Here is a 12329-nt window from a genome sequence, read left to right as displayed (position 1 = left end):
CGAAAACTGCAAGATGTGTAACTGTACAGCTTTAACTACAGGAAATTACACTGCAAACTAAAATTTCATGAGCATTCTTTTTCGCTTTTTTTTTTCTATTTCGGAAGCAGTTCCTCGGTTCCTGAAGCTACTGACTGTAGTTGGTCCTTTCAAACTATGGTCATCAGGGTCCAGGGCGTGCGTGTCCAGCATTGATTGGCTGGAAACTAGTAGAGTATGTACTTTATTTTCTTTTTCTCCCATACCAAAGCTTAGGGGTTAGGCGTAGTGGGATGGGGACCTAGGGGCAGTCTAGGTTCAAAAGGGAATTAAGGTCCCCTGCTTTTTACATTGGGTAGAGGTTAGTAATTCAACACACTATACCCGTGGGGAATCGAACTTGCAACGTCCCTGCACTTGGTGATGTGCACAAGCTGCACCTACCAGATGAGCAGAGCCCTTGTAGGAAGTAGTGCATGCACTTGCGAGCATTAGATCTATTATAGGGTTATCCAATACCATCTGGAATTGCCCACAAGGTCTCCGCTCATCTGGTAGGGGCGATTTGTGAATGTCACGAAGTTGACAAACCTTCACAAGTTTAAAACCCACAGGTGGCATCCCTTGCAGCAAGGTCGAAGATGGGTGTATTCCCCGGTGGGTAGGGGGACCTCAAGGGTTTTACCAACCAGAGGATAGCTAATGTGTGGTCAGTGATGGAGGGGGTAGGGGGGTTTCCCTTGCAATACAAGCTCTACCATTTCTAATAGGTTTTAATCATAATTCAAAAAAAGTACATTATTATATATTAATAAATAAATAATTATTGATTAAAAAATTGTCTGTGTGTGCGTTTGTTGTTTATGTGCTGTACATCAAATAGAATTCAGCTCAAAAACGTATTAGAATGGACCGTCCTTGGGATCGGCTTGTTAGATAGCAGTAACTTTCAAATGCCTGAGGCGCTCACCCAGGAAGTGGGTTGAGCTACTAGGCTCATTTCATCCATTGGCACACCAACTCTGGCCCTGCAAGTTGCATCAGCTACTTCCACAAACAAAACAAGGTTGAGAGTTCACCCCTTGGAACTCAGATGATACAGGCTGGTTCAGGTGGTTCAATGGAACCGACTCATACAGATATGATGAACAAATTGATCCCAAGCCTGCATTTGAATGCTGTTACTGAAACTCTCCTCAACTCAAGCACACAGAACAGAGTCATCTGCTATCATGGTGAACAAACCAAATATCTATGGCATATTCTTTATTACAACTGTACAGAACAAATGATGTTTAGGTTCTTTATCGTATAACTGCCGGATAGCAGAATATGAATTGATAACTGCCGGATAGCAGAACATGAATTGATCTTTAAATTATCTAAAATAGAAATAGAAAATGACTTACAACATACACTCCCTTAAGCATCGGATCTGAAATTCTCAGACTGCTTTTCATAATCAACTATAGCTTTCATGAGGGCAGATGCCTTCAACATGGTCTCCTCGTACTCATCTTCTGGTTTTGACAAAGCAACAATTGCCCCACCAGCTCCTATAGAAGCTTCATCGTTGTGGATAACAATGGTTCTGATCACAATGTTCAAATCAAATGTTTGGTTATAAGAGAAGAATCCAATACAGCCAGAATAAATTCCCCTGCTACTGTCCTCGAGAGAATCAAGGATCTCAACTGATCGCCGCTTTGGTGCACCAGTCATTGAACCTCCTGGAAAGGCAGCTCTAACACAAGCAACGGGTGATGTGTCCACCTTTTTTTTGCCCCTAATCGTACTCACCAGTGTGTGAACAGTTGCATATGTCTCCAGTTCCATGAGATGTGGCACATGCACTGAACCTGGTTCACATACTCGGCCCAGATCATTCCTCAGAAGGTCTACAATCATTAAGTTCTCTGCTTGGTCCTTTTCACTGTTAATAAACCATGAAACAAATAATAAAACTCCATATTTACAAAAACAAAACTTCTAAAACAGAAAGGTATCTATACACACGAAAAAAAAATGAAGACTATGAAGATACCGCCAAGGTATCATAGCAAGCATTTGCATGAAGCCATGAGCAAGGAGTTTCTTAACTAAAACAGATGTAGTCAAGGAAAGATACCTCAATTAAAATCAACATACTAAGGATATATATTGTATCATAAGTCTTCGATTAAAATCAAAGTATCAAGGATATATTCACTCGATCTGAATATACAACTAATAACACCTGAGGCAAAGTCGTTAAGCTATTGATGAACTGAATTGAAAAGCACTTCTTTTCACCTGTATTGTAGTTGCAATCTATTATGTTCATCTTCCTCTCTTGATGAACCACGGCCGATGGTGCCCTTAATTGGCTTTGCTTCTAAAACACCATCACGATCCAACCGTAAGAATCTTTCAGGGGAAGAACAACAAACGAGCAAATTTTCATCAGAAAAGTGGAGCCAGGCAGCATAAGGGGCTGGATTTTTTGTTCTCAAATATAAATATAGTCCAAGAGCATCTATGTTTTTGATCTTTTTTTTAATCTGCATCGTTAAGCACAACTCATAGCTTTCACCATCATTTATATACCTCATACATCTCGCCACATCTTTCAAATACTGACTTCTTGACTTTTCCATACTAAAGGCTTCTCTGTAATGCGTCGATGTCAAGGGAAGCAACTGCATCTTCTTGTCCTTAGTTGTCACTGCTTTTAGCCTAAGAAGTTTCAGTTCAATCTCATCCAACCATGATCTTTCACTTTGGACATGATGCAACCCTCCATTGGTATATGTGGAAGCATTATCGCATATAGATAGGATGTAGACATCATTATTGCTATGATCAACAACAATAAATTGATCAACAAAGAAGAAGCACGCATCTGGAGTTTCAGAAATATGAGACTTAGGGGTCATGCCACATTCCTCCATGATACCATATCTGTGTGAATGAGTCGATCAGACTTAATGGATCATAAACTATAAACTTTGCAAAAGAAATACCCAAAGTATGTCAGATTATGAGCATTTTCTTTTAGAATCAAAATTATTTCTTTGAAACTTGTGAACAAAAAAAGAAAGAAAAATATAAGAACTAAGTGAAAAGCTCACCCTAGGAAACCGACATATCCTCCAACAAAGTCAAAAGGCAATCCTTCAAACTCTTCCTTCTGACAGCGAAATGAGAGGAGTTCCTAATAAAACGTCATACGATAAACAATATGAATACATACAACAAAGTCTCAAAAGGACGTGCAGAAGATGATAATAGTATGTACAGTATAAAAATACATAAAGCATAAATATAATGTATAACGCACCAAAATTTTGAACTTATAAACTTTTAGAATAGCTTGAAAGAGGCTAGAAAATCCTTTGCTTTTCAGAGTTTCTGTTTTTGTGAATCAGCGAAAACGATTTTTGAGAAAAGAAAAAAAACAAGTCGACAACCTTGGGCGCATTAGCGTAAAACCTTCATTTTACAATAGATTGTATCTTCACAAATCATTTAGAAACTGATGCAGAGCAGGACCGGATCGGGTCTGTACCACGTGACCAAGGCATGGCCAGGGAACCCGATCCAAAGGGGATGGACGATCGAACCCAGGAGTTGGATCCGATCGCAGGTAAGGTGCATCGGCGCAGGGACGTGACCCTGCGTACCTACTCCAGACGATGAACAACCCAGAGCGTCATCGATCCAGCTCCAGAATGATGACGTCTCGGGTCCAAGATCGGACCCGAGACCCGGGTCCACTTGAAGCCTTTAAATAGGTCATTCTAGGGTTGCGTGCGACAGAGAACTTTTGAGAATTACCGCAGCCTTTCTTTTTGAGTTTTTTTTCTTGTTTTCAGCAGTTTTAGCTTGAATTCTTATTCTCTTCACTTTGTTGATTTATTTTCTCCGTTACTTTTTCATTCGATTGTTGATTCAAGTCTTCATTGAAATAAAAAGAAAACAAGCACCGTCATTTTCGGTGCTCATTCATCGTGTTTCTGCACATTGCACGATCATGGAAGTCGTGATCTCCATTTCCACACCCTAGTGCCCGTGAAAGTCGATCCCCTCGCTGCATCAGAAACCCTATGTATAAGAAGAAAATATCAAGTTTATACAAAATGGGATTTCCTGAAGAAACCTTTATACAAAATGCAAAACTCAAAATGTATCTAGGACGCGGAATATCGGCAAAAACAGTGGGATCTTAAAACCATCTTGCAATCGCATCATCGCCCGTTTCATAAACCTAATCATAACATGTACCCATAAGATAGGTCAGTTTCATGAAAAAACGGTAGGTACACAAGTTTGACAACATAGAACAATTCTAGCATATGTATTTAATTCATACATGATACACAATTCATCAGTAATATAAACAATTCTAGCATATGCAGTTAATTCACACATAATACGCAATTCAACAAGTGATGTGAGCAAGATAATTTTGTTTTGATATTAGTTGTCTTGCGGGTACGCACAGACGCGAAACGTAGAAACAACTGAGACTAATTCGGGGGTTTATTATATCATGTATTTTCGATACCCCGGATAGCTAGCTGAGTCCGCTCTTAAGGGGACGGTCGATGACCGAGAGAGGATTTTCCAAAGGCATATGTGGCAACGGATGCATCCAACTTCTGCAAAAGCCCATGGGATCTACGACGTAGTATAATCTATATTAGTCTTGTCCCCTAACTCCAATGACTGGGGACACCGAGTCATTTGCCCAAGGGGTGGTTGTTAACAACATGTCCAACGAAGTTTTAATATCAATCCATCATCTCCCTTGACGGAAACAAGAAGCGAATGGGTGCGTCAGGTTTTATTTAACTGACGACTCATTCTATATGCTTTAGTCTTTCAAACCAGCTCGAGCATCTTGCCTGTGAAGGCGATCATCACCATTATGTGATTTCAACAATGTGCTATTCGTACACTTCGAGATTTTCACAAACCTCTCATCCAATCATCGTAGTACTAACATGTGTTTGTCTAAAAGTACGGTTACGATAAAAGGGGCATTGGTTTCTCAATAGAAACCCCAACTCAATGTTTCATAAAAGAAACGATGCAACTATTTAGTTTAGTTTGACATGATTTGGTCTTTCCAACTATTTTTATAACATTATGCAATTTGCATGATACGAGATTCTCAGGAATCTCTCATCCAGTTATCGTAGTATCAACATGCTTTGCATGTCTCGCGATACTCCTTACGATAAAAGAGGTACGGGTTTCTCAGCAGAAACCCCGTTCAAACACATTTTCATGCCCCAACCGAGGATATCTGGGTCATATCGGATATAAAACTGAGTTTGTAAAACATTTCACCATAATGTGCCGGCTTGAAAAAACTTAGTTGCAATTTGGCAACCCCCAAGTGTGCAGAATTTGCTTTGCAAAAACTATGTATTTGGAAAGCTGGATTCTCGCAAGGAATCCCTTTTTCTTTAAAACTCTAGCGCCAATGCGCACACCCGTGTCTTTTGAAAAATAGCAAGTAGGAAACAAGTAGGTTTGGATACGCTCTTACACGTCCCACGAGGTTACGTTTATTTAAGAATAATACATATATAACAATGCAAGCTTGTACACATTGCAGCGTGACGGCAATGTATAAAGTAAGACTCGATGTACAAAACCGCACATCAAGCTAAATAATTGCGTAAGCATTGCATGAGGTATGAAACTGTACCTCAACTAAATAAATGTGTAACCAGTAGCCTGTGCACTAAAACATAACAGCAAAGTAAATGACATAAAGGAAAGAGGACAAGGATTACAAAACTACGTCCTTGAATTAAATGCGTAAGCAGTAGCCTGTGCACTAAAGTGCGGTGGCAAAGTAAATGACATAAAGGAAAGAGGACAATGATCGCAAAACTACGTCTTTGAATTAAGTGCATAAGCAATAGCCTGTGCACTAAAGCACGGCGGCAAAGTAAATGACATAAAGGAAAGAGGACAAGGATCGCAAAACTGTGTCCTTGAATTAAATGCGTAATGTATATATATATATATATATATATATATATATATATATATATATTGTTTAGTTCACAAGTTTTAAGATTTGTCCTTTATTATTCATTGTGCAACTTTTTCCTACCTCGAAGATTGTCGGAGTTGTTGACGTCTTCGGGCGTAGGTGATCAGTGTCTCGTGCCTCGGTGTGCGCATAGAGTCTGTTGCGTTGATGGGGTGTGCTAATGGGTTAGTCGTACTGCAAAAAAAAGTAAGAATCATATGTTGCATTTGGGTCACCAAGGGCGAAACTTGAAAAAGGGAGGGCAGGGTTGCACCCTTGCTCGTCATCCTCGAAAGAAAAAAGGAGGGCAGGGGTCGCGCCCCTACCCGACAACAGAAGAAAAAGAGAGGGGGCAGGGGTTGCGCCCCTGCCGGCCTGTCTGAAAGCGGGAGGGGGCAGGGGCGCAGCCCCTGCCCGCCAGCCTGAAAAAAATGAGGGAGGGCACGGGGCAGCGGTTGTGCCCCTGCCCACCGACAGAGAGGGAGGGCAGAGGCCGCGCCCCTGCCCACCGACCTGAAAAAGGAGACAGCAGGAGCATCGCCCCTGCCTGCCAGTCAGAAAACCCAAGTGACGGCAAGAGAGTATGCCCTCCTGCCGGCTGTCCTGAGAAAGAGAGCGAGAGAGGGAGGGAAGGGAGCGGTGCCCCTCCCCTGCGAAGCTGAGAGAGAGAGAGAGAGAGAGAGAGAGCAAGGAAGGGGGCGGCGCCCCCTCCCTTGCGAAACCAAGGAGACAGAGGGAGACAGAGAGAAGACGAAACTGCGAGGAGGTGTTGCCTGAAATGAAATGGGGATCTTCGAAACACGAGCTTTGATTAACAAGAGCAAGTGTCAAGAATGACACTAAAGCATAACCCTTAAAAAGGGTATAACTGGAAACAAAATAAAAATAAAAATGTATTCTTTATTGATATGAAAAACCAATTGCTTAAGAAGCATTGGAGTGAAATACAAGAGGGGCTGCACCCCTTTATATACACAGCTGAAAGAGGACTCAATAGAGCTGTTGGGCACAGTCCAACAGCTCTATTAAGAGTTGTTGGACTGTGTCAGTCCAACAGCTCTATTGCTAGTCAAGTCTGGACAGGACTTGACTAGCAACAGTCATTCTAGTTCAAACTGAACTAGATGACATAAAGACAAAAAATAAAAATAAAGGAAAAAAAATACAGAAAAGAAAGAAATTAAAAATGTATTTATATATATATATATATATATATATATAATAATATAATATTATTATATATACATATATGTACAGTTTTACATTTTAACACTCCCCCTCAAACTTACGGTACAATGAGTGAAAGTTTGTCTAAGAGAAAGTGAAATCGGGGAGCAGCGAGAGGCTTTGTAAAGAGGTCTGCTAACTGATATTCTGAAGTGACATATGGCAGATCAATTATCCCGTGTAGATATTCCTCTCTGACGTAGTGACAATCCATTTCGATGTGTTTGGTGCGTTCGTGGAATGTTCTGTTACTGGCAATGTAGATCGCACTTTTGTTGTCACAACACATTTGTGAAGCCTTTGTTGCTTCAACTCCCATGTCAGCAAGCAGTCGTCGGAGCCAAACTACTTCCATGGTCGTGGTTGCCATGGCTCTGTATTCAGCTTCGGTGGATGAGAGAGATACCTTCTGCTGCTTTTTACACCTCCACGAGATTAATGATTCCCCTAAAAAGACACAAAAGCCAGTGGTTGAGTGTCTGTTATTGGGATCACCTCCCCAATCAGCATCAGTATATGCAATTAAATCAAGAGAAGAAGAGGAAGATAAGAAAAGTCCTCGTGAAAGAGAGGACTTGATGTATCTGATAATACGCATGACTGCTCCCATATGAACAGAAGTAGGAGCATGTTGAAATTGACTTGCTGTATGAACAGCATGTGCTATATCTGGTCTGGTAATGGATAGATAGGAAAGTGCCCCGACAAGCTGTCTGTAAGGAGTAGGGTCTGCAAGAAGTTCTCCATCATCAATCTTCATTTTAACATTAACAACTTCTGGAGTGTCAACTTTCTTATCATCAGTAATACCAGACCTGAAAACAATATCAAAAGCAAATTTAGTCTGAGATAATAAATATCCTCTAGGAGAATAAGCAACTTCAATGCCTAAAAAATATCTCAACAAGCCCAAATCAGTCATTTCAAAATGAGATTTAAGAAGTGTTTTGATTGTTTCAACTCCCTGTTTATCGCTTCCGGTGATGATCATATCATCCACATAGAGAAGAAGCACAATGATCCCTGCATCAGAATTCTTAATAAACAAAGCAGTGTCAGTTAAACAGAATTGAAAACCAATATCAATCATAACACGACTAAACCTATCATACCAAGCTTTTGGTGCTTGTTTAAGTCCATAAAAAGCTTTTTCTAAGCGAAGGACTTTACCCTTAGGAATACTTAGACCAGGAGGGGGTTCCATATATACTTCTTCAACTAGCTTTCAATTTAAAAAAACATTTTTGACATCCATTTGAAAAATAGACCATTTTTTGATAGAAGCTAAGGCAATTAAGGTTCGGACAGTAGTCATACGAGCCACCGGAGCAAAGGTTTCTTCATAATCAATCCCATATTCTTGGGCATAACCTTTGGCTACTAAACGGGCTTTATATCTTTCAAGAGTACCATCACTCTTGGTTTTAATTTTATAAACCCATCGACATCCTATAGTTTTCTTCCCTGGAGGAAGATCTTGAATATTCCATGTAGAAGCCTTTTCAAGTGCATCTAATTCAACTTTCATGGCTTCTATCCATTTGATATCATTTTTTGCTTGAAAATATGTGGATGGTTCTTCATATGAGTGAATTAATGCAATAACTGCCCTATATGTGGGTGAGAAAGACTCGTATGATACAAACTTTTCTGGAGGCCTCGAGATTCGGGATGATTGTCTAGTTGGAATGTTAGAATATTTCTCAAGTGCACATGGAGTATTAGACTCTTGTCGCCTGGAATATTGAATACTAGTATCTCTATGAACTTCTTCATTTTCAACATTAAGATCAATAATTCTTGGGTCATCATCAAAGTTACAATCAAGGTCATATTCATCAGATGTTGATGTTAGATCTAGCAAAAAGGAGTACTCAGTGACGTCTTTTAATTTTCTAAAATCAAAGAAGCTCTCCTTTTCAAGAAAGGAAACATTTCTAGACACATATAGTTTATTATTTTTGAAGTCAAAACATCTATAACCTTTCTGGTTTTCAGCATATCCTAAAAAGGCACAGGGAATCGCACGAGGGGAAAGTTTATCATTTTTGTCAGTAAATATGAAACATTTGCACCCAAATATTCTTAATCTAGAGTAGTCTGGAGAAATGTTCATAAGTTTTTCAATGGGAGTGATATTTTGTAACGAAGAAGATGGCATCCTATTAATGAGATAGGTGGCAGTTAAGGCAGCTTCTGCCCAAAAGTCTTTAGGGACTTGATTTGCTATTAATAAAGTTCTAGTGGTTTCTATAATATGGCGATGTTTTCGTTCTGCCAGTCCATTTTGTTGAGGTGTATAAGGACAAGATCTTTGATGTGTGATGCCATGCAATTTAAGATAATTTTGAAAATCTGTGGATAAAAACTCTCCCCCTGAATCTGTGCGAAAAATAGTAATATCATTTTGAAATTTGTTTTTAACCATATTATGAAAAGTTTGAAAGTATGAAAATACTTCAGACTTATGTTTGAGAAAGTACATCCACGTATGTCGGGAGAAATCATCGACAAAAATAACATAGTAAACAAATCCTCCTTTAGAAATTACTGGTGCAGGACCCCAAACATCCGAGTGTATTAATTCAAGTGGTCTTGAAGAGAAAAAGGTTCTGTTCTGAAATGGTAATCTTTTCATTTTGCCGAGAATACAATCTTTACAATCAAATGATTCAGAGTTACAAAATTTCCCTAGATTTGGAAAATGTTGGATTTTGGCTATATGTGGGTGACCAAGTCTCTTATGCCACAGTTCCAACTCTATTTTTTGAATATTATAACAAAAAGCTTTCTTCGGCATTTCCAAAAAATCCATGTAATAGAGTCCTCCTTCTCTATGGCCTTCCCCAATCAGCTTGCCTGACTGGCGATCCTGTACCCAACAACCATGAGAAGAAAAAGAAATATTACACCCATAATCAGAAATTTGAGATACAGATAAAAGATTTAAATTTAATTTGGGAACATGTCTAATTTCTGAAATAAAAAAATTTTTGTTTTATAAATTTTTTCAAAATCTCCTATTCCTTCTATTTCAAGAGAAGTCCCATCAGCAGTAAAGACCTTTGACACACTTGTTTTATTTTTAACACATTTGGATAGACTTTGATTATTTGGGGTCATATGAAAAGATGCACCAGAGTCAAGAAGCCAAGAAATTTTACCTAAATCAGAAAAAGATGAGGCTGCTGCGCCGGTTGAAGCTTCAGATGAGGAAGAGGCACCTTTAATGAGAGGTTGAAGGATCTCCATTAGTTGGACCAGGGAAACTGGTGCATCCTGATCTTTAGGCTCCGATCCAGCAATTGCAGCTCTTTTTTCTCTCAGCTCCTTAAGTTTAGGACATTGTGGCCTCTAGTGTCCCGGTTCATGACAGTGATGACAAATAACTTTCTTCTTATCATAGTCACCATTTTGTCGGTTAAAGTGAGGAGGCCTATATGATCGAACATGATTCCCTGGTCTAGACACGGCTAAAACGGAATCATCTTCAATTTTTAAAGAACCTTTCCGGAGACGATTTTCTTCCATTGTTAACTCTTCAATAGTTTCAACAATAGAAGGAATTTTTTCCCGGTGAAGTAGGGCCGATTTAGTGGTTTCAAATTCCGGCCTTAATCCAGTGATAAACTGGTAAAAATGTTCAACATCGAGTTGTTTCTGACGAAGCTCGATGTCTTCGGCACAATGTCACTTTGGTTCTAAAAGGGAAAGTTCTTCCCAAAGTTCGGACAACCCATTGTAATATTCACGAATAGTTTTGTCTCCTTGTGTCATCATTCGAACTTTTTCTTGGAGGTTGCACACGTGTGCAATATCTTTAAGGGAATACATATTCTTAAGGTATTCCCATGCCTTATCGGCATGATCAAATTTGGCAAGACTTGAGCATTTTTTAATGTCAACGCTATTGATAAGCCATGACATTATCTTCGCATGAGATATTCTCCATTCTTTCCATTTCTTCTCGTATGAGGCAATAGCCTTGATTTTCTCTTCTTCCGATAGAGGGACGTCTTTATCTCCCTCCTTTTTAGTAAGAGATAGCTTAGGTTCCGAATCGGAACCATCCACAATCCCCCATAAGCCTTTTCCCCATATATGGTGCTTCATGATTGAAGCCCATGTTACATAGTTCGTATCGCTTAGTTTCATAGGCATGATGGTGACTTTATCATTGTCATCCATCGATTACAAGGAGAGAAAGAATAGGGATAGAAGAGAAACAAGAAGGAAAATGAGAAAGAAAGAAAAAAAAAAACAATACAACAAGATGTGAAATCTTCTCCAATGAAGTGATAAAACACTTCTCTTCAAGTGGCGAACACTTTTGCAAACGGGCACCGAAACCGAGGCAGCTTTTCCTCAAGATTTAGTACTTCCGCGGCTCTGATACCATGAAATGAAATGGGGATCTTCGAAACACGAGCTTTGATTAACAAGAGCAAGTGTCAAGAATGACACTAAAGCATAACCCTTAAAAAGGGTATAACTGGAAACAAAATAAAAATAAAAATGTATTCTTTATTGATATGAAAAACCAATTGCTTAAGAAGCATTGGAGTGAAATACAAGAGGGGCTGCACCCCTTTATATACACAGCTGAAAGAGGACTCAATAGAGCTGTTGGGCACAGTCCAACAGCTCTATTTAGAGCTGTTGGAATGTGTCAGTCCAACAGCTCTATTAAGAGCTGTTGGAATGTGTCAGTCCAATAGCTCTATTGCTAGTCAAGTCTGGACAGGACTTGACTAGCAACAGTCATTCTAGTTCAAACTGAACTAGATGACATAAAGACAAAAAATAAAAATAAAGGAAAAAAAATACAGAAAAGAAAGAAATTAAAAATGTATTTATATATATATATAATAATATAATATTATTATATATACATATATGTACAGTTTTACATTTTAACATTGCCCCTCCCTGTAAACCGAGGTGACAGAGGGCAAGGAGGGGGCGGCGCCCCTCCCCTGCGATACTGAGGAGAAAAGAGGGAGACAAGATAAGCGAAGAGAGAGGGGAGCTCACCTGAAAAGAGGTCGGCTGGGGGGTTGCCGGCATCGGGTGGCCAGAAAAAGGGAGAGAG

At 39.5% G+C, this 12329-nt stretch overlaps 1 protein-coding gene across 4 annotated transcripts in view; it reads right to left on the bottom strand.

Annotated features, from left to right (window-relative positions):
* Window positions 1-1215: 1215 nt before the first annotated feature.
* LOC149848293 (aminodeoxychorismate synthase, chloroplastic-like) overlaps window positions 1216-12329 on the bottom strand; it is a 43597-nt gene continuing 32483 nt past the window's right edge. For 3 of the 4 annotated variants that reach the window (XM_089988515.1, XM_089988739.1, XM_089988588.1), the window contains 3 exons: window positions 3090-3172; window positions 2272-2919; window positions 1216-1912 (listed from right to left, as the gene is read on the bottom strand). In XM_089988515.1, coding sequence (XP_089844641.1) covers window positions 1402-1912; window positions 2272-2919; window positions 3090-3172 — 1242 coding nt within the window. In that variant the 3' untranslated portion in view covers window positions 1216-1401. The remainder of the gene's footprint in view (window positions 1913-2271; window positions 2920-3089; window positions 3173-12329) is intronic. The other variant, XM_089988663.1, reaches the window with a different exon arrangement.

This window comes from Nuphar pumila, chromosome 1 (assembly GCF_984573655.1).
Source record: "Nuphar pumila chromosome 1, dmNupPumi1.hap1.1, whole genome shotgun sequence".
Classification (NCBI taxonomy): Eukaryota; Viridiplantae; Streptophyta; class Magnoliopsida; order Nymphaeales; family Nymphaeaceae; genus Nuphar; species Nuphar pumila.
This window is presented reverse-complemented; position numbering and strand designations above follow the sequence as displayed.